Raw genomic sequence first — 23,794 nt, 5'->3', positions numbered from 1 at the left:
GTGACTACGCTGCTGCTTACCTTAACGATGTTGTCATTTTTTCACCTGTTTGGAAAATTCACCTCTGGAAGGTACAGGCCTTGTTAGACTCTATTAGTGATGCGAGTCTGACCATAAACCCTGAGAAGTGTGCAGCGGGTCTAGAGGAAGCGAAATACCTGGGCTACATTATTAGTAAAGGGCTGGATAATCCCCAGGTCAATAAAGTGGATGCAATACAGAACTGGCCTAAGCCCTTAACGAAGTCAAGTCAAGGCCTTCCTTGGCATAACGGGTACTACCGTCGGTTTGTACAAATTTTTGCCTTGATTGCAGCACCATTGACTGATTTAATGAAAGGCCCTAGAGGTGAAGTGGACCCCAGAGGCAGAGAAGTCTTTTCAGAGCCTAAAGTCTGTCACAACTCCATTAGTAAATGTGCCCCAATGTGTTGCTACGTACAATCCAATTATGGTTTTTATGGACGCCATCCCAGGAATTGTTTTCCTTATAAATGGGCAATAACTTCTGTCCCTACAGACTAAAAACTCATGCACACAAGCTTATTCTGTTTCCATGTCCGTTCTGTTTTCTTTTTTTTTTTAAGCCCGTATGGGGAACCATTCACTTTAATGGGGCCGCAAAAAAAGCCCGGAAATGACTCTGTGCGCATTCCTTTTCCGTATGTCCGCATGTCCCTTCAGCAAAAAAATAGAACAAGTCCTATTATTGTCTACATAACGGACAAGTATAGGACTGTTCTGTTATGGCCATGCTGTTCCGTTTTGCAGACCGCAAAATACATACGGTCGTGTGCATGAGCCCTTATTTTGTGGCTACTGAGGAGGGGGCTGAAGCCCAGAAACTCGTATAGCTGAACTACATTTTATTAAGCAAGAGCCCGAACTTCTGAGAAAAATCTACCCGCAATATAGCACCCAGCAGATGGAAGAGCGCCACGGCACATGTACGCGGCCCCATCCGCAGCTGAGAAGTTGTATGTAAACAGAAGCGCTCCAATCTGCAGGTGCACAGCAGCGCACAGGACATAAAGCGCGGTAAGGTATAGCCGTACCTGCTGCACATATTCAGGAAGATTATCTATCCGACACTGCGGAGCGATCAGAGCGCTGATATTGTATTATGTTACTATACGGGGGGATACTCCTGCTTTTTTATGATTTTATGGACCTATATATATAAGATATATAGTAGCTGCCGGGCCCACAGCACAAAACATACCCATTTCTGGACTGGACTGCAAATTGTGTTTTATACTGGTTTTAGACTGTTCCTGCACCGTACTGTGCTCATGTATTTATTGTACTTTATAAAGAAATATTCTTAATATATTCCTTGAGACACTGACTCTTTACTTTCAGTAATCTGCAAGGAAACTAAATATCATTCACACCTTATAGGGTTAATATCAGCAGAACTGAAAGTAAAAATAACTTGGTGTGGTTCCTCCTTTCTCTGCTCTGGACTTTACTCTTCTCCGGAGATCTTGTTTTTCTATGCGCGGTGTACGGCTTTCAGGTAAGACATTCATCTCTTATATACTGTATATACAGGGTCTCCTGTGTTATTGTGGGGGGGTCTCACACTGCTCCCTAATATGAGGGGGTCACAGACTTCCAGGAAGATCCAGTTCTAGGTCAGGTCCAGGGAGTTACTACTGAATGAAGAAAATCCTGGGTGTGACACAGGACAAGCTGCTGTTATATACTGTAACTATACAGCCAGTCATATACCTGACCACATGCCGTCCACACACAGGACAAGCTGCGGTTATATACTGTAACTATACAGCCGGTCATATACCTGACCACATGCCGTCCACACACAGGACAAGCTGCAGTTATATACTGTAACTATACAGCCAGTCATATACCTGACCACATGCCGTCCACACACAGGACAAGCTGCGGTTATATACTGTAACTATACAGCCGGTCATATACCTGACCACATGCCGTCCACACACAGGACAAGCTGCGGTTATATACTGTAACTATACAGCCGGTCATATACCTGACCACATGCCGTCCACACACAGGACAAGCTGCTGTTATATACTGTAACTATACAGCCAGTCATATACCTGACCACATGCCGTCCACACACAGGACAAGCTGCGGTTATATACTGTAACTATACAGCCGGTCATATACCTGACCACATGCCGTCCACACACAGGACAAGCTGCGGTTATATACTGTAACTATACAGCCGGTCATATACCTGACCACATGCCGTCCACACACAGGACAAGCTGCGGTTATATACTGTAACTATACAGCCGGTCATATACCTGACCACATGCCGTCCACACACAGGATAAGCTGCGGTTATATACTGTAACTATACAGCCGGTCATATACCTGACCACATGCCGTCCACACACAGGATAAGCTGCGGTTATATACTGTAACTATACAGCCAGTCATATACCTGACCACATACCGTCCACACACAGGACAAGCTGCGGTTATATACTGTAACTATACAGCCAGTCATATACCTGACCACATACCGTCCACACACAGGACAAGCTGCGGTTATATACTGTAACTATACAGCCAGTCATATACCTGACCACATACCGTCCACACATAGGACAAGCTGCGGTTATATACTGTAACTATACAGCCAGCCATATACCTGGCCACATACCGTCCACACACAGGACAAGCTGCGGTTATATACTGTAACTATACAGCCAGTCATATACCTGACCACATACCGTCCACACACAGGACAAGCTGCGGTTATATACTGTAACTATACAGCCAGTCATATACCTGACCACATACCGTCCACACACAGGACAAGCTGCGGTTATATACTGTAACTATACAGCCAGTCATATACCTGACCACATACCGTCCACACACAGGACAAGCTGCGGTTATATACTGTAACTATACAGCCAGTCATATACCTGACCACATACCGTCCACACATAGGACAAGCTGCGGTTATATACTGTAACTATACAGCCAGTCATATACCTGACCACATACTGTCCACACACAGGACAAGCTGCGGTTATATACTGTAACTATACAGCCAGTCATATACCTGACCACATACCGTCCACACATAGGACAAGCTGCGGTTATATACTGTAACTATACACCAGTCATATACCTGACCACATACCGTCCACACACAGGACAAGCTGCGGTTATATACTGTAATTATACCTGTGACTTTAAAATGGGACCTCCACAGCAGCTCATCCCCTTAATTTTGACCTCCACAGCGCCCGCCCCTTAACAGTGACTGACTACCACAGCGCCCGCCCCTTAACAGTGACTGACTACCACAGCGCCCGCCCCTTAACAGTGACTGACTACCACAGCGCCCGCCCCTTAACAGTGACTGACTACCACAGCGCCCGCCCCTTTAATACGACGATGTGTCGCGCAAAATTTTGTCTCAACAATTTTTATAATGATAGGATACGGTGTCGCACTGCAACTGCGACATGTTGCGACACGACAGTCCCAAAAAATCCATCCAAGATGGATGCATGTAGTTGCGTAGTTGTGCCCTATGTGTCGTGTCACTTATTGTCGTACTGTAGCCCTAACCTAAAGCTGACCTATAGCAGTGAAGAAAAATGGCTGGGTTGTAAAACCTGGAGTAAAACTGTGTGTATGGCAGTTGGGATTTGAAGAGAAATATTTGCAGGCTTGTATTGGCTAATGCAGGTCATTTTTCGGGAATGTCTCAGGAATGGTACATCCTAGAGAGCTGAGACCTGGTCTAAAACCTTCCCGGACACATGATGTAACTGTGTGCCAAATTTGGTGAAGATCGGTCAAGTCATTTAGTCGCACATAAAGAGCAGACAGACGTCCAGACAGACAGACTTCTAGACAGAAACCCATTTTATATATATATATATATATATATATATATATATATATATATATATATATATATACAGTACAGACCAAAACTTTGGACACACCTTCTCATTCAAAGAGTTTTCTATGAAAATTGTAGATTCACACTGAAGGCATCAAAACTATGAATTAACACATGTGGAATTATATACATAACAAAAAAGTGTGAAACAACTGAAAATATGTCATATTCTAGGTTCTTCAAAGTAGCCACCTTTTGCTTTGATTACTGCTTTGCACACTCTTGGCATTCTCTTGATGAGCTTCAAGAGGTGAGCTTTGTCCTATTTGTAGTGGAGATGAGTGGTACCCGGTGGGGTCTTCTGCTGTTGTAGCCCACCTTTCTTTCCCATTCTGACATTCAGTTTGGAGTTCAGGAGATTGTCTTGACCAGGACCACAACCCTACATGCATTGAAGCAACTGCCATGTGATTGGTTGACTAGATAATCGCATTAATGAGAAATAGAACAGGTGTTCCTAATAATTCTTTAGGTGAGTGTATATTGACAATGCTATATATTGTGATATATACATTATGATACATATATGTATGCTCATATTCTTATATATGTATGTAACATGTTCCTTGTTCTACATTGCAATAGTGTTGGTTTTAATTGTTTATTTTATTTATTCTAATTGATTGTTTTTATGTATTAGGCTACATGCACAAAATTTTTGTTTGGGTCCGCAACCAAGCCGCAGTTTTTGCGGCTTGGATGCAGACCAATTCACTTCAATGGGGCCGCAAAAGATGCTGACAGCACTCTGTGTGCTGTCCGCATCTGTTACTCTGTAAAAAAATAAAATAACTTGTCCTATTCTTGTCAATATTGCGGACAAGAATAGGCAGTTATATTAATGGCTGTCCATGCCATTACGCAAATTGCGGAACGCTCACAGACGCCATGCGCGTTTTGCGGATCTGCAATTTGTGGACCGCAAAACACACAACAGTCGTGTGCATGTAGCCTTACGGAGACTTGAAAAATTTGGTGTCTTATATACATGGATTAGAATGCCTCGCAAGCCTCCTTGACGATTCCATGCTTCGTTTCCCCTATGCTGTGAAGAACAAATTATCTATGGACAATGATTCATAATTTATTTTTATTTTTTTATATATAATATATATATATACAGTTGCAAGAAAAAGTATGTGAACCCTTTGGAATGATATGGAATTCTGCACAAATTGGTCAAGAAATGTGATCTGATCTTCATCTTCATCAAGTCACAACAATAGACAATCACAGTCTGCTTAAACTAATAACACACAAAGAGTTAAATGTTACCATGTTTTTATTTAACACACCATGTAAACATTCACAGTGCAGGTGGAAAAAGTATGTGAACCCCTAGACTATTGACATCTCCAAGAGCTAATTGGAGTGAGGTGTCAGCCAACTGGAGTCCAATCAATGAGATGAGATTGGAGGTGTTGGTTACAGCTGCCCTATAAAACACACACCAGTTCTGGGTTTGCTTTTCACAAGAAGCATTGCCTGATGTGAATGATGCCTCGCACAAAAGAGCTCTCAGAAGAGCTACAATTAAGAATTGCTGACTTGCATAAAGCTGGAAAGGGTTAAAAGTATCTCCAAAAGCCTTGCTGGTCATCAGTCCACGGTAAGACAAATTGTCTATAAATGGAGGACGTTCAGCACTGCTGCTACTCTCCCTAGGAGTGGCCGTCCTGTAAAGATGACTGCAAGAGAGCAACGCAGCCTTCTCAATGAGGTGAAGAAGAATCCTAGAGTGTCAGCTAAAGACTTACAGAAGTCTCTGGCATATGCTAAGATCCCTGTTAGCGAATCTACGATACATAAAACACTAAACAAGAATGGATTTCATGGGAGGATACCACAGAGGAAGCCACTGCTGTCCAAATAAAACATTGCCGCACGTTTACAGTTTGCACAAGAGCACCTGGATGTTCCACAGCAGTACTGGCAAAATATTCTGTGGACAGAGGAAACCAAAGTTGAGTTGTTTGGAAGAAACACACAACATTATGTGTGGAGAAAAAGAGGCACAGCACACCAACCTCAAAACCTCATCCCAACTGTGAGGTATGGTGGTGGGGGCATCATGGTTGGGGCTGCTTTACTGTGTCAGGGCCTGGACGGATTGCTATCATCGAAGGAAAAATGAATTCCCAAGTTTATCAAGACATTTTGCAGGAGAACTTAAGGCCATCTGTCCACCAGCTGAAGCGCAACAGAAGATGGGTGTTGCAACAGGACAACGACCCAAAGCATAGAAGTAAATCAACAACAGAATGGTTTAAACAGAAGAAAATCCGCCTTCTGGAGTGGCCAAGTCAGAGTCCTGACCTCAACCCGATTGAGATGCTGTGACATGACCTCAAGAAGGCAATTTACACCAGACATCCAAGAATATTGCTGAACTGAAACAGTTCTGTAAAGAGGAATAGTCAAGGATTACTCCTGACCGTTGTGCACGTCTGATCTGCAACTACAGGAAACGTTTGGTTGAAGTTATTGCTGCCAAAGGAGGTTCAATCAGTTATTAAATCCAAGGGTTCACATACTTTTTCCGCCTGCACTGTGAATGTTTACATGGTGTGTTCAATAAAAACATAGTAACATTTAATTATTTGTGTGTTATTAGGTTAAGCAGACTGTGATTGTCTATTGCTGTGACTTAGATGAAGATCAGATCATATTTTATCACCAATTTGTGCAGAAATCCAGATCATTCCAAAGGATTCACATACTTTTTCTTGCAACTGTATATATTTTTTCCTTTTTATATATACAAGTTTTATAATTACATTTATTTACTCTTTCACTAATCATGCATAGTTCACGTGATATTGTTGTTTATACTATTCTTGTATTTTGTCAATCACCGGTTTACAGTATTCTTGTTACGCTGCTGGTAGACACGGCTGGAATCCAATGGCCAGAAGGAACAAACGAGGCGCAGACTTGAGGAGTAGATCGCAAGGTAGGGAATGCAGTGAAGAATCGGAACGGTCTGGGAAGGACGGTTCTGAGGAGCAGGAGACTGGAACAAGTCACAATACTCGAGCAATGTTTGCATTGCCTCATGGGTATAAGTAGGGCCAAACAGGAAACAAGATGGCTCCCAATCAGTATCACAACTGCCATCTTAGTTAAGGGCAAATCCTCAGATAACACAGCAGCCTCCAGTGGTGGAGGAGTGAAATTGCAGCACAAGTTCAGAGTGGGTGAAACAGCGGCCACTAGTGGTAGTTTAGAAGATTACATCAAATTCTGACATTATTCCCTCCTTCAGCATCGACCTCCGTTTTTCTGGATATCTTTGGTGAAATTCTTTAAGCAGTCGGGGAGCACTAATATTGTTTACAGGTTCCCATGAATTGTCCTCGGGGCCATACCCCTGCCATTTAATTAAGTATTGTAGATGATTTCGGAAAATTCTAGAGTCCAGTATTTTTTCAACAGTGTAATGTTCTTGTCCATCTACTTCAACTGGATCGGGAGGAGGCAGATTACGTCCTGGAAATGGATCTGGAATAACAGGTTTCAGAAGTGATACATGGAACACAGGATGTACTCTCATTGTCCTGGGAAGTTTTAACCGAAAAGTTACTGCATTTATTTGCCCAATAATCTTGAAAGGCCCAATAAATTTTTGACCTAGTTTTGCTGAAGGTACATGAAGTTTTAAATTCTTCGTAGAAAGCCACACCTCATCTCCCACCTTGAAAGTTAGAGAAGGCCTGCGGGATTTATCTGCTGTTTGCTTATATCTCTCCTGAGCAATCTTTAATGTGTCCTTTAACATCTCCAGAGTCTGTTGGAGAGATTGAACTTTGTCATTGACAGCAGGAATAGAAGTGTCTCTGGGGAAATTAGGGAGGATACTTGGATGGTAACACAAATTAGCAAAAAATGTGTTTGTTTGGTGGAAGCATTCTGAGTATTATTGTATGAAAATTCTGCCATTGGAAGCAAATCAACCCAGTCATCTTGCAAATGGCAAATGTAGCATCAGAGATACTGCTCCAAAGTTTGGTTTGTGCGTTCAGTCTGACCAATTGATTGGGGGTGAAAAGCGGATAACAAATTAACATCAATGTCCAGTGTTTTACAAAAATTCTTCCAAAATTTGGACGTAAATTGTACTCCGCGATCAGAGACAACTTCATCTGGTACTCCATGGAGACGAAAGACATCTTGGATGATAAGTTCAGCAGTTTCTTTGGCAGAAGGGAGACCAGCACATGGTATAAAGTGAGCTGCCTTTGTCAATCGATCAACCACAACTAGGATGGCACTTTTCCCTTTAGAAACAGGCAAATCGACAATAAAGTCCATGGATATAGACCCCCAAGGACGGGATTGACAGAGGCTGCAAAAGTCCCACTGGTGAAGTACGAGGAGTTTTATTTATGGCACAGGTGTTACAAGAAGAAACATATTTCTTCACATCCTCTTGATAATTAGGCCACCAAAAGAAGCGTGACAGAAGTTCTTTTGTCTTCTGAATTCCCTTGTGACCTGCTAGCTTGGAGTCATGAATTAATTTTAATACTCTGTCGTATACTCTCTGGCACATAAATGCAATACTTATGAGTCCAAACTTTATTTTGAAACATAAGGGATATATCATCTGGTGGATTTAGGAGAACCGGATCAGTCTCATATGCTGCCCTTATGTCTTCTAGCAGATCCTTGTTAGTAATGACCCCCACAAAATTGGATTCCGACAGAATGGTAGTTGGTGGTGCAGGTGAAGAGGAATCATTTGAGAACAGTCTGGATAAGGCATCAGCTTTTCCATTTCGTGAGCCAGGTCTATAAGAGATCACAAAATTGAATCGGTTAAGATACAGACTCCACCGAGCTTGACGGGGAGACAAACATTTAGCAGATCTGATGAACTCTAAGTTACGATGATCAGTTAGCACCACTATCTGCTGTGCTGCTCCTTCCAAATGATGTCGCCACTCTTGGAAAGCAGCAATGATGGCTAAAAGTTCCTTGTTTCCCACATCATAATTCGTTTCTGAGGAGGTCAGTTTTCGGGAAAAATAAGCACAAGGGTGAAGCAAGTCTTTTTCTCCTGTTCTTTGTGATAGAATAGCCCCTATTGCACAGTCAGAAGCATCAACTTCAACGATAAAGGCATGTTTAGGGTCAGGATGAATCAGTATAGGGGCTGTGGTGAATTTTGTCTTTAGACAGAGGAATGCATCCTGTGCTTGGGGAGACCAAATAAATGGTATTCCCTTCCTTGTTAATTGAGTAATTGGTGTAATTATAGCAGAAAAATGTTTGATAAATCGTCTGTAGAAATTTGCAAATCCTACAAAACGTTGAACTTCTTTCACATTCCTTGGGGTTGGCCAGTCAATTATTGCTTGAATCTTGCTGGAGTCCATATGCAATCCTACAGTAGAAATTACATAACCCAGGAACTGAATTTCTGTTTGATGGAATTCACATTTCTCCAATTTAATATAGAGTTGATGCGTTCGTAGACGCTGTAGCACAATTTTGACATGATTTTGGTGTTCTTCCTCAGAATTAGAGAAAATTAGTATTTCATCCAGATAGATAACTACAAACTGATCTAGCAGATTTTTTAAAATATCATTAATGAAATGCTGAAAGGTGGCAGGTGCATTACACAGTCCAAAAGACATGACTAAGTACTCGAAAAGTCCGTAACGTGATCTGAATGCTGTTTTCCATTCATCACCAGGTCTAACACGCACTAAATTATAGGCTCCTCGTAGGTCTAGTTTGGTGAAGATTTTTGCATAACGGACTCTATCCAGCAACTCAGGTATAAGAGGTAGAGGGTAACGATTCTTTATTGTTATTTTATTTAGTTCTCTATAATCGACACAAGGCCTTAAGGTACCGTCTTTCTTTTTAACAAAAAAAATTGGTGCACCCGCTGGTGAAGTGGATGGATGAATAAATCCTTTAGCTGAATTTTCGTCTATGTACTCTTTGAGAGCCTTTAGTTCAGGCTCTGCTAATGGATATATGCTTCCAAAGGGTATAGCTGCTCCCGGCAACAGTTCAATGGGACAGTCATAAGGTCGATGTGGGGGCAACTTGTTAGCATTCTTCTTATCACAAACATCCACAAATTCTTTATACATAGATGGCAGTTTAGGTGATGTTTCGAGGTCCTTAGTACCATCTACTTGAAGTTGATTAGATAAAGGCTGTTCTGAGTGAACCTCTGGTGGGAAGGATACTACTTTAGTTTCCCAGTTGATCTGAGGGTTTTGAGCTTGCAGCCACGGTAGTCCCAAGATGATTGGAAAATGGGTATGTTATTAGTAAAGGGATGATATTAGTAAAAAAGATAAAACCTCTTGGTGATTGGGTTCCATAATTATCTCCAAGGGTTCAGTCTCTTGATCAATTGGGCCCGAGTTCAGTGGGGACCCATCAACAGTTTCCATCAGAATTGGTGAAAGTCTCCCTTGGATTTTCACTCCATGCTTATTAGCAAAATCAATGTCCATAAAGTTCCCATTTGCTCCAGAGTCCACCATGGCAGAGGTAGATATCCACTGTGAGCTGGTACGAAACTTGATAGAAATGAAGCAATGAGAGTTCTTGTTTTCCTTCTTAATATTAGGTGCTATTGAAGAGATTGAATGGATGACTGCATTCACTGGTGGCACTGGTTCAGAGGAAACTGATTCATCCTCAGATAGGTCAGTATCCACTATAACCGCCACTGGCTTCTGTCGACGACTTGGACAATTAATGAGAAAGTGATCTGGTTTACCACAGTAGAAGCATTGATTCTCCCGAAGTCTGCGTTCCCTTCTATCGGCACTTTCGCGTTTTTGTATGCTGTCAATCTGCATAGGTTCAGCATCAGATTCAGTGTATTTTTTGGTTTCAAAGTCTCTAGAGGTGGAGGGTGGAACAGATAAGTATCGATTATTACGAAGCCAGGTAGAACTCCACTTTTCTTGCCTACGCTCAGACAGTCGAGTATCAATACGAACGCAATGATTTACGAAATCATCAAAATTTGTGGGAGCATCAGCACGTGCTAATTCATCTTTAAGTGCATTAGATAGTCCATTCTTGAAAATTTTTAATTTTGCGGCATTATTCCATTCAGTATCAATGACCCACCTCCTAAATTCTGTGGCATATTCGGCAACCGAGCGCCTGCCCTGACGTAAGGCCAGTAGGGTTGCTTCTGCTGTGGCACATCGGTTAGGATCATCAAATACTTGGCTCATAGCTGTAAGGAAAGCTTCCAGATCATCTAGGCGTGCATCATTAGTCTCAATAAGAGGAGTAGCCCAGGCTACAGCCTTATGTGTCAGAAGCATAATAATACACAGCACCTTAGATCTGTCAGTGAGGAAGTGAGAAGTGTGTGCACCAAAATATAACTTGCATTGATTAATGAATCCACGGTACTTATCACGGTCCCCTCCAAACCTGAAGGGTGGAAGAGGCAAGGTGGATGAAGAAGCTGGAACCATGGCCCGGGTATGAAGTTCCTGTATTTGCTCTGCGTGTTGAGCCACCATGTTTTGTAAATCCTGAGTTGCTTGTCCAAATACTTGCACACTATGAGATGTTTGGTTTTCAAATGCCAAGTATTTTGTTTTCAAATGTTGCATTTCAGAGTAGATGTTACTTAGTAAACAGTTCATATTATTTACACGAACCTCCAAGTCCAGTTCCCCGGCGGAATCCATGGGCATGGCTCGAGTATCCTGTTACGCTGCTGGTAGACACGGCTGGAATCCAGTGGCCAGAAGGAACAAACGAGGCACAGACTTGAGGAGTAGATCGCAAGGTAGGGAATCCAGTGAAGAATCGGAACGGTCTGGGAAGGACGGTTCTGAGGAGCAGGAGACTGGAACAAGTCACAATACTCGAGCAATGTTTGCATTGCCTCATGGGTATAAGTAGGCCCAAACAGGAAACAAGATGGCTCCCAATCAGTATCACAACTGCCATCTTAGTTAAGGGCAAATCCTCAGATAACACAGCAGCCTCCAGTGGTGGAGGAGTGAAATTGCAGCACAAGTTCAGAGTGGGTGAAACAGCAGCCACTAGTGGTAGTTTAGAAGATTACATCAAATTCTGACAATTCTATTGATACTGATAATAACTAATGCTTGTAGAGTAGTGATTATGAATATTTATTAATTTCAGTTTTTTTATTCACTTTTTTTTACTTTTTCACTGTTGTTTTATTATTTATTTTGCATGTTCACTGATTCACTTGCACCACCTGCACTTTCACTTAATTATGATTAATTGTTTTAAAATATTTTATTTCATATATTATTTGGAATTAAATTGATTATTTGTACATTTGTTCCATGACAATATAATACAGATATTGGGAATTAAGGATCGTGATATTGGTGTATCCTATGTGCCTTTGTGCTGTGCGCTTGGTGCAGGACGGCAATCTGCTGGTCTTGGACTAGCGCTCGCGAAACTTGCGATACTTCAGGCGCTCCGCTGTGGAACGCACACCGGAAGTTTAGGTGTGCATTCCACAGCCGAGCACGGCCCTATATACATTTCGCCTGCCTTTGCATATTTATCTGAGTATATGGGGGAACCGGCCCCCTTTAGAGTCTTATGTGTATCCTTTGGCCCTGAGTTATCTTAGTATAAGTTTAAAGAACTAATGTACTCCCCTTTGACAATCCGGGAGGATATGACATCATTTGTTACAGGGTGAAAAGCATGAGAAACAACTGGCTTGGCATTTTTTCTCCAATCACAGCTTATCACTCCCATATGATTTTAATTAAACAGTAATTAACAGGATATAAATAGGAATAGGAACCAACACCACTGTATCCCCTGCGGAAGCTGAACAGTGAAACGTACATCGGGGTGGAGGCACACTGGTCTGTATTTGGCTATTATATAGGGCTGTAATTTGTCTTTTTATATGTATAGGATCTGTTGCTCCTACTCTCAATTTTTCCGGGTCTCATATGCACTATGCACTTTAATTATTGATGTGCCCAGTTAATTAGATGATCTATTTGAATGTCTTTTTTTATAATTAGCCCACTTATTATATACATTTCTTTACTACATGACCATTGTACCCTCCTATTCTTTCTTTTTTTAGTTATGTTGCTGTTACGATTGATTTTATATGATATTCTATAATTAATAAAGTTTTGTTAATCTGCATTTATTTTGGTCTTTTTGTGGGGTATTGTGTTCTGATTGGCAGGGCTGTCTTTACCAAGGGGCAAAAGGGGCAGCTGCCCCGGGCCCAGTTGCTCCTGGGGGGCCCAAGGCAGCTGCCTCTTGAGCCCTGCTAGCCACTGCCCCGGGTGTCAAGCTGTCTGTGTTAAAGTTGTTATCTAGGACCTTAGATGACATCATCACCATGTGGCCAGTAACCTAGCAATTACTGGTCACATGGCTATGAGGTCATCACAGGTCCTAGCAGGAGTGTTGCAGAAGTTAACTGTGGAGCTTTTTTGTGTGAAGAATAGATCAGAAAAAGGTGACAGGGGCTGTTATGTTAATATACTGTAAACTACTGTATAGTGGGGTGCTGTATACTGTGTGGGGCCTGTATACTGTGTGGTGGGATGTATACTGTGTGTGGGGGGGCTGTATACTGTGTGGGGGCTTTATACTGTGTGGTGGGCTGTATACTGTGTGGTGGGCTGTATACTGTGTGGGGGCCTGTATACTGTGTGGGGGCCTGTACACTGTGTGGGGGCCTGTATACTGTGTGTGGGGGCCTGTATACTGTGTGTGGGGGCCTGTATACTGTGTGTGGGGGCTGTATACTGTGTAGGGGGGGCTGTATACTGTGTGGGGGGCTATATACTGTGTGGGGGGTTGTATACTGTGTGGGAGCCTGTATACTGTGTGGGAGGGTCCTGTATACTGTGTGGGGTCCTGTATACTGTGTGGGGGGCCCTGTATAGTGTGGGGGGCTGTATATTGTGGAGTGCTATACTGCTGTACTGTATACTGTGGGAGTCTGTATACTGTGGGTGCGGTATAGTGTGGGGTGCTATACTGCTGTTCTGTATAGTGTGGGGGGCTGTATCGTGTATAGTTTGGGGTGCTGTATACAGTGAGGTGTTGTATACTGTGAGGTGTTGTATACTGTGGGGTGCTGTATACTGTAGGGTGCTATATTGCTCTACTATTTACTGTGGGGTACTGCATAGTGTGGGGTGCTATACTGCATACTGTGTGGTGCTGTATACTATAGGTTGCTATACTGCATACTGTGAGGTGCTAGGGTGCACTGTAACAATAGGGTGAGCCGAGCCCTGGTCTCCTTCCTGCAGAGCGGTGCCCACTTCCAGCCTGAGCCCAGCTGCCCAGAACACTGATCCTGAGCCGCTGGAGTCTTCAGAACTGGAAGTATTTACAGTCATTCACTGGACTCTACCAGATGTGTGGATTTTTTGTGTGTGTTGTGGTGGAGGCTGTGATTGCCTGCTAAGGTGTGGGAAGGCGGGATCCAGGGGGCCCAAGTAAATTTTTGCCCAGGGTCCAATCAATATTAAAGACGGCCCTGCTGATTGGTGTAAATGTTCATATTTAGCCCCACATCAGCCTATCAGTAGTAATAAGCTAGTGGTATGCAAATGTTTGGGGGTGTACTAGGGCATAAATTGCAATTACATGGAAAGGGATATAATAGAACAGAACTACAACTCTCAGCATTACCAGTCTGTACTAGGGCATAAGTTGCAATTACATGTAGAGGGATATAATAGGACAGAACTACAACTCCCAGTATTTCTAGGATGTTATATGGACTATCCCAGGACACCACTAACCTCCCCTCCAGGCACCACACACAAACTCTGCCCCCTCACAGCCACATAACACAGGTTTCACCAGTTGTCTGCACTGGTCACATGATGATGACATCACCAAAGGTCCTTCAGACTTCCCTGCTCTGCTATGCCTTGGCTTCCTGAACTAGTCACGTGGTGATGATGACATCACTAAAGGTCCTTCTCCACGTCCTATAGTCTACTCTCACAGGTAGCTATATAAGTGGGTTGTGCCGCTTCAGCTTCCGACCCTTCTATTCAAAAGTCACGTGACAAGAGAATGTCAGTTTCCTGCATGGAGTTTAGCCGCTACCTATACAAGTGTAATTAGTGGGTGTGGCCTATACTCCACTGTGGGCAGCTGCCTGGTCTGCCTATATTGGAGGTGCACCACTGCTGTTGATGTACTTACCTGAGGAAGGGAAGGGGTCACTCCAACCCTGAAACACATTGTTGATCATGAATAGAGTTGAGTTGTTCTTCACTCAAGGTCTCCCTGACTCTTCCTTGCCGCGCCGCCGATAAACTCCTTTATTTTTATTTTTCCCTGGTTGATCACTGGACCCTGAGTACCGTAGGAGGGTGCGCAGCAGCAGGCATGTACCACGCTATGAGCGGTCTGATTTGTGCAGTCAGCACAACAGCACCAGGTGGGAGGCTGCCCTTCTCCCTGTCAATCCCTGATACCCCTATCCTACACACCGGCTCTCCTCTGCTTTCTCGATTAACACTAAACCTCATCAGCCCCATGAATGTGAAGATACAAACCTTTACGTCAGAATGTGGGGAGGAAAATCTGCCGCTGCTTAAGGGGTTGACGAAAATTCTGGATTTTTTTTTTACTTCTCTAAAATGTAATAAAGTTTTTTTATGTTGCAGGAGATTTTGATATCGTCCCAGGTCCAGGATGAGCATTATAACCCCCAGCGATGGTAAGGATTCCTCTTCTTCTCTCTTATTACTGGATGCGGTGACTGATCTACGACATCTGTACGATTCTCACCTTCCAATGTCCTGATGAGGAACAGACTTATAGGAAATGGGGTCACACAGCAGATATATACTGTGATGTGGCTGCTGCAAAGCCATAAAGGGGTTGTCTGAGATTTTGACATTGATGTCCTCTCCAGAATAACTCATCAGTATCAGACCAGTGGGGTTCCTCTCTCAGCACCCCGCCAATCAGCTGTGGTGAGACCACGGCGCTCCGGTGAGCCCTGTAGCCTCTAGCTTTTTTTTTTAAGCTTTTTTATTGCAGATCTCAAATATTTCCTCATTTTTATAACACACAGATGGAGTTAAGACAAGAACAGATGACTGGGGGACCTGTTTTTTTTTTATTTGCTCTAGATTCATGTTCAATAAACAGAGATGTTAATTAAATTGTGTTTCAGGAAGATCTCTTTGTTTTTTTTGGGGGGGGGGGGTTTCCCTTCCTTCCTCTCTCTTTAATCTTTATTATTATTTCAAATTCCATACATCTTCAACAATCACAAGTTGCATTACATTATAAAACAACGTATATTATAAAACAGCATGAATATAAGCCTATATATATATATATATAGCTTGCTTATTACCCAACCTCCTTCCCAAGCTGCTCTTTCCCCCCAATAAGAAAGAAAAAAATTATATATTTTTTTAAATCTCTCCCCCCGCCTCCATCCTCCATGCCCCCCCACCACCGCCAAATCCCCTCGCCTATACCGGGTATCCCCTCATCTAGTTTTTTAACCATTTCTGCCATAATTCCGCAAATTTATATTTCTTTTTGATAGACACCAAGTGGAATTCTTCTCTGATAAACAAGACCCTAGTCCGGTTCTCCTATTCCCTAACCGCAGGTACCACACCGTCTCCCCGGTGCCCAACAATACACCTCCTAGCATAGAATAGAAGTTTAGAGGCTATGGAACGATGTTTGGAATTATAGATCTTATCCACTACTCCCAAGATACATATTTCAAACTCCCTAGGGATACTAAACCCATGATATACCTTTCTTTTTTTGTTTACCTTCCGCCAGAAATCTTGGATCTTTTTACATGTCCACAATAAGTGCACATCATCTGCCCCTATCTGGCTGCATTTTTTACAACTAAGGCTACTTTCACACTTGCGTTCAGAGCGGATCCGTCTGAGACGGATCCGCTCATATAATGCAGACGGTGGATCCGTTCAGAACGGATCCGTCTGCATTATATTGTAAAAAAAATTCTAAGTGTCAAAGTAGCCTCAGACGGATCCGTCCAGACTTTACATTGAAAGTCAATGGGGGACGGATCCATTTGAAAAAAGTGAGCCATATTGTGTCATATTCAAACGGATCCGTCCCCATTGACTTCCATTGTAAGTCTGGACGGATCCGTTTGCCTCCGCACGGCCAGGCTGCAAGCAGCGTTCAGGTGTCCGCCTGCTGAGCGAAGCGGAGGCTGAACGCTGCCAGACTGATGCATTGTGAGCGGATCCGCGTCCACTCAGAATGCATTAGGGCAGTACGGATGCGTTCGGGGCCGCTTGTGAGAGCCTTCAAACGGAACTCACAAGCGGAGCCCCGAACGCTAGTGTGAAAGTAGCCTAAATTCTTTGGGTTTATAATATTTCATAAGGCTCTTAGGGGAATAATATACGGTAATCGGTATTGTATATTAAATTGGGTGATCCTATGAGAGAAATTATTTGAGACCCCATTTTTTGCTTGTATCACCCTCTCCCAAAACTCTTCCCGTTGAGACTTAAAAACATCCTGCCATTTGTGCATTAGATAATTAATTGCTCATTTTTCTATCTTTTGATGTAGCAGTGATTCATATATCCTAGACACCAGCTTCTTCCCCACAATTAATTTAGAAATATTAGCTAGAGGGCGTGGGAGGGCGGTAATTTGTGTTCCCCTTCCCAATGACCTCCTTAAGGCTCGTTTCAGTTGTAAATAGAAGAAGCTCATGTCCCTATCTCCTATTCCACACTCGTTTTTAAGATCCAGATATGTAATAATATCTCCCTCCTTCCATATTTGACCCAATCTAAAAACTCCATATTTCCACCAGATTCCCTGTTCAATCAGCTTTAATTCTGCAAGTTGAGTGTTATCCCACAATAGGGTATCAGTATGTAATCTGGTCTGAGACCACAATTCTCTTACCTCTTTCCAGATTTTTGCCCACAGGCCAAATATCGGTATTTTAGTGATTTGCTGTTGCGACAAAATGTCAGCCTCCACCAGTTGGAAGATGCTGCATTTGTCCAACTTTTTATTGATCCCTGCTATCATGGTCTTGTATCTTTGTGTATTACTCCATATTAGCATATTTCTGATATGGCCATAGAAAAAATAAAGTTCCAAATTTGGGACCGACACCCCACCCTCTTTCTCATGAGCATGTAATATTTGGGCTCTTATCCGTGGTTTTTTACCTCGCCATATCAGATCCGCCAAAAGTGACACTATTTTTGTAACAATTTTTGGGGGAATTAATGCCAGCGCATTCCACAAAATGTAATTCGAGGAAGGTAAAATGCCCATTTTCACTAGGGAAATACGTCCTGCCATTGAGACATGTAGTTTTTTCCATACCTCTATTTTCTTCCTAATTTCCTGAATTTTGTGAAGCACATTTAGGTGAACATAATCCTTAGAATTGGGGGTTATCCAGATTCCTAAATATTTTACTGGTTCCTCTGGTCTCTTGATCTCCAATAGCCCTGGTATTAAGTTATTGAAGGGATCAATCTGGATACAGGCCGATTTAGACCAATTAATATTTAGGCTACTTCCACACTTGCGGCAGGACGGATCCGACATGCTGTTCACCATGTCGGATCCGTCCTTCCGCTGTTTTGCCGTGCCGCCGGACCGCCGCTCCGTCCCCATTGACTATATTACTGCATGTCAGGCTTTTTAGTCCGGCGGCTTTTGCCGTGCTCCTCCCCCGTCCCCATTATAGTCAATGGGGACGGAGCGGCGGTCCGGCGGCACGGCGAAATAGCCGCAGGACGGATCCAACATGGTAAACAGCCTGTCGGATCCGTCCTGCCGCAAGTGTGAAAGTAGCCTTAGTCCAGCATATTTGCTATAATCATCAAATATCTGAAAAATCCTAGCTCGTGATCCATGGGAGCCCACAAACAGCATAATATCATCTGCATATAGTGCAATCTTTTCTTCATTGGATCCAAACCCAAAACCCACAATTTCTTTATCTTGTCTAATCATATCCGCTAAGGGTTCCATGACTATAGCAAATAGCAGGGGAAAGAGGGGACATCCCTGTCTAACCCCCCTGCCAACAGCTATATTGTCCAAGTATTCTCCATTCAAAATCACCCTTGCAGAAATTTCGGTGTATAACAGTTTGATCCAAGAGACAAATATATCTCCAAATCCCATTCTCTTCAGTGTTGCAATTAGGAAGGGCCACTCTATAGTATCAAAAGCTTCGGAAGCATCTATAGTTAAAATCATGCGCTCTCCCCTGTTTGTGGGCTCCAATTGGACATTCATAAAATATCTGATTATATTTTCAGATGTAGTTTCCCCTGACATGAAGCCCGGCTGATCCTCATGAACTAACGTTGACATTACTCCCCCAAGTCTGGCTGCCAAAATCCGTGCTAATATTTTATTATCTGTGTTAATCAGAGAAATAAGGCAATATGAATCCAGGGAGGTAGAATCCTTCCCCGGTTTCAAAATGAGTGTAATAAGGGCTTCCCTCAGGGAGTTGGGCAGTCTGGAGGCCGCCCATATTGTAAGCAATTTTGGAATCAATATTTCTCTATATTGAGCATAAATTTCAAACGGGAAGCCGTCTATACCGGGGGTCTTATTTTTAGTTATGCTTGATATTATTTTATCCACTTCTATGGGTTCTAGGGGGGTTTCCAAATCTTCCCTTTGTTCTGAGGTTAATGAGGTAATAGCAGTTTTATCCAAAAACTGCTGTATTTGCGCCATATTTTCTTTTATCTTACTACTATATATAACTGCAAAATATTCCTTAAGTAGATCTAACTTAGCTGTTTGCTCTACAATTTTTTGCCCCTGGTTATTTACTAAGCAATGTATATATTTGTTTTTTTGTGTCTGGGCTGCTACGAGGGCGGCTAGCTTTTTGCCGGGTATATGTACATAGATGTAATTATCCCTAACATAGTTTTCCTTTGGTTGTTCCGCCAGCATAAAAAAATTAATCTTCCATTTTAGTTGCTTTATCTAGCCATTATTTATATTTTTGTTCTGTGTGGTCTTGAACATTTCTTTTTTTTAATAACCTCTCCGCCTCTTGTTCTAATTCCAATATTTTCTTCCTATGCCCTTCTTATATATTACTGTATATTTTGTGAAAATCCCTCAAATGAAGGACTTAGCAGCCTCCCAAACCACCTTAATTTCAGCTGAACCCTCGTTTATATCAAAATATTCCCTAATCTCTCTCGAGATCCTATTGTGTATTCCCATTATGTTTATCCAACCTATACTCATCCCTCTTTTTCTTTCCCTTCTACCCGTCTTTAGACAAGTGATGATAGGGTTGTGATCTGAAATACCCTGTTGTCCATACCTAACTCGTTCAATGTCCAATGGAACCTTTATTATTTGTGAAAACATATCAATCCATGATAAACTCCTGTGCGTTTTAGAAAAACATGAATATCTCTTTAACCTTGGATATATTACTCTCCAAATATCGATCAACCAACCCAATTCTTCTGTTATACTTTTTAATTTAGATCCCGTGCATTTCCCCTGCATATTCTCTAGTCTACATCTATCTAATTCACCGTCCATTATATTATTAAAATCTCCCATTACCAAAAGTGATTTTTCCCCGCCTTAAGGGCAAGGTCGTGAATTTTAAGTAGGACCTTAGTTTTAAAAGGTGGCGGTATGTAAACGTTTACTATTACCCATGCTTTCCCTTCTAATATGCAGTCCAAAAAATATAACCGCCTTCCTTGTCTATCTCAGTTCTTACTACTTTAATGTCTATATCTCGAGGTATTAGTATACTCACGCCTTGTCAAATGCGTCTCCTGCAAGCAAACAATGGCGGGGAGAGACCTTTGTATTGCGTCAAAAACTGCCACCCTCTTTATCCCCCTACTCAATCCCCTAATATTCCATGAGATTATTCTCATAAAAAAAATTTTTTATATTTTTATAACAGCTGTGGAAATACCCTTGCCCAACCCATCCCACCCTCCCCTCCTGAATGACCCAGAGTACCATCTAACCCTGGCTCTCTTTCTTAGCATTACTCCCTCCCTGCCACCACCCCAACTTATTGCACCTTAGCTCTTTATCTTTTCTCTAATCCATTCTTCCACCGCCCCAGGAGTCTCAAAAAACTGGTTATATTCTCCCATTCTATACGTTATTTAGCTGGAAACATCATGGAGCGCACGTTTTTTTTACATCAATGAAATGGCTTCTTTCCTTAACCGTCCCCCTTGCGTAATCCGGAAATAACATTACTGGTGCAGCTAGATACCTTAGCCTTCCTTTCTTCCTGGCCCTATGTACTATCTCCCCCTTGTCCCTGGCTAATAATAAATTAATCACTATCGGTCTTGGTTTTGTTCCCGGGGGGTGGCTTTACCGGCAATCTATAGGCCCGTTCCACAAAATCCCTGAGGTCTGAAAAATCCTGGCCCAGTTGTTCCATCAGCCAGGTTTGTATAAAACCACAAAGATCTCGTTCTCCCACCCCTCCGGGATCCCTAAACATCTCAAATTTGCCCTTCTGGACCTGTTGTCTAGCTCAAGTATTTTATTTTTTAATACCTTATTCTCTTCCTTTAGGGCATTTTTCTCTTTAACTATTATCTGTAGGAGATCCTCTGAGTCCGATATTCTTTTCTCTGCCTCAGTCATCCTGTCTTTATATTTTTGTAGGTCCGCTCTAAGAAGCCCAACCACCTCCTTAATATTTCCAGTCTGGAGAGAGAGATCTTTTATTGCCAGGTTACATTTCTTTATTTCTTGAAATATATCTTGCAGACTGGGCATCTGCTCCCCTTTATCGGGGTCCACCTCTTTCAACTGTTTACTACTTCTCTCCCCTTACCGGAAAGCCTCCCCCAATGTTTTCAAACTAACATTCTCCACTGAACTGAAAGATTCCCCCTCAAGGTCCTGAGGTGTATAGTTTTTTTTATCTCCTGGGGGGGCTAGTCTGTCCGCGCATATTAGTCAACAACATTTGCTTAGAGTAACAAGGTGGCACTCACCGAATCTTCATAACATCGTAGTTTTATTTGGTCTAAAACCAGCAGAAAGAAAGGCAACAGCCATTTCGCGCTCCAACAGCGCTTTGTCGAGTTCTGGCTCGACAAAGCGCTGTTGAAGAGCGAAACGGCTGTTGCCTTTCTTTCTGCTATGTGACCCGCTATGTTTTAGACCAAATTAAACTACGAGGTTATGAAGATTCGATGAGTGCCGCCTTGTTTTTCTTTTTTCCTCTACCGTTGATGACATTCAGCTATTTATTGGGACAGAGCACCACTTAAATTCTTGCATGGACGCTGAGAGATAATTCATACTTTACCACAGAGTAGTGTCGAATGTGTTTCCTCTTTTTCCTTCATACAATTGCTTAGACTTTTCTACTTTTTTGACCATTGGGGAAATTGAGGTGTTTAACTGTGGTTGCCCCCCTCCCCTTTCTCCCTATCCCCTGTTTGGCCATCTCTACATTCCGTATTTAAACAGGTCTAGAAAGAAGAAACCAGCCAACTCTACTATGACCTACAGGGGAAGATCACTCCACACCCCAAATAAATACTTGAAATAGTCTGGCAAACAAAAATATGAATTAACTTGAAACAATTGGTTCATTTTTCCCCAATCCACCACTCCCCCTCTCCTCCGCAACCCTCCAGTTATCTTGTTAGTTTAAGACAATTCGTTCAACCCACTGCTCTTTAACTCTAACCCAGGGTTCCTCTTACCACCCTGTATATGCCAGGCTGTCCACAAACAAACGTAGCACTCCGTCAAGAAATATAAATACTTAATTAATTAAAAAAACTGTGTTCTTTTCAGTTATTGATTGGCCAGCCATATCAGGGATCCAGGGGTATCGGTACCAAGGCAAGAGGTTAAATCGTATATTTATCTTTTCTTTTTTTTCCCTCCTCTTTCCCCCCCCCCTTTTCCCTTTTCCCTTTTTCTCTCCCTTTCACCAGCAATCCCACACACAGTCCGTTTAATATAGTGACCCAATTTGGAATACCGTCCTATTGATATATGCTCTGGTAATAGAATCAATATCATTGAAACCATCCCCAATAACTCGCAGTTGGTAAGGTTAGCACATTTAGATTGATAGTCCAAGTAGTTCGATTGATCAGATCAGAGTCTCTGACTGGTTAATATATTAACACATGTAAGCAGTTAAACCACACCCCAGCATCTCTGCTGTAGTAGAAATATGTCCGTATTCCCCTTTTTCTTTTCCCCCTTTATGACAAGAACAAAACAGCAGGTTAGATTAATCAGAGTAGTTAGTTCCGCGAGACTGTCCCACAATTACCATCCTTCTGGGGGTTAACAACTTGTGTGATTGTCTCATAAACGAGGTTAGTTGGATTAAGTCATGCCACGGCTGTAAATTGTTCCATCCTACTCACCCTGGCATCGTATGTATTACTAACATTTCAGTAATGTTACACTGTTTTGCGATAATTGTTGCACCTCCATCACACCACAGTGACCTCTTATTCGACCCCTGCGGGGGCTAGGGGTACACCTTAAACTCATGCACCACCTGTAGGGACCTCAGCTAATCTCCAAATTGCAAGGGCCTCAACCGATGTTACAGGAGGAAGAAAAAGGGGGGACCTCCCAGGAGTTGTTCTGTTGCTTAGCACTGGTTCTTTAACCACAAAAGCAGCCAGACATCACGTGTCGTTTAGAAGCAGAGATCACTGAGTGTACTATATATTTTATTTGCAGTAAACGGTCTCCCCCGGGATTAGAGGTGAGAGCCAGCTCTACAGAGCACTAGTGAGACCTCATTTGGAGTATTGTGCTCAGTACTGGAGACCATATCTCCAGAAGGATATCGATACTTTGGAGAGAGTACAGA

At 42.5% G+C, this 23,794-nt stretch overlaps 1 protein-coding gene across 1 annotated transcript in view; it reads left to right on the top strand.

The window, feature by feature from the left end:
- The first annotated feature begins 1,453 nt into the window (after positions 1-1,453).
- Positions 1,454-23,794, top strand: part of LOC122930248 (NACHT, LRR and PYD domains-containing protein 1 homolog) — a 45,653-nt gene continuing 23,312 nt past the window's right edge. The window contains exons 1-2 of the mRNA XM_044283471.1: positions 1,454-1,518; positions 15,582-15,634. Of these exons, the coding sequence (XP_044139406.1) occupies positions 15,610-15,634 (25 nt within the window). The 5' untranslated portion in view covers positions 1,454-1,518; positions 15,582-15,609. The remainder of the gene's footprint in view (positions 1,519-15,581; positions 15,635-23,794) is intronic.

The sequence above is a fragment of the Bufo gargarizans genome, chromosome 1 (genome assembly GCF_014858855.1).
Source record: "Bufo gargarizans isolate SCDJY-AF-19 chromosome 1, ASM1485885v1, whole genome shotgun sequence".
In the NCBI taxonomy this organism is placed as follows: Eukaryota; Metazoa; Chordata; class Amphibia; order Anura; family Bufonidae; genus Bufo; species Bufo gargarizans.
The sequence above is the reverse complement of the archived record's forward strand: the minus strand, read 5'-3'. Positions and strand labels throughout refer to the sequence as shown.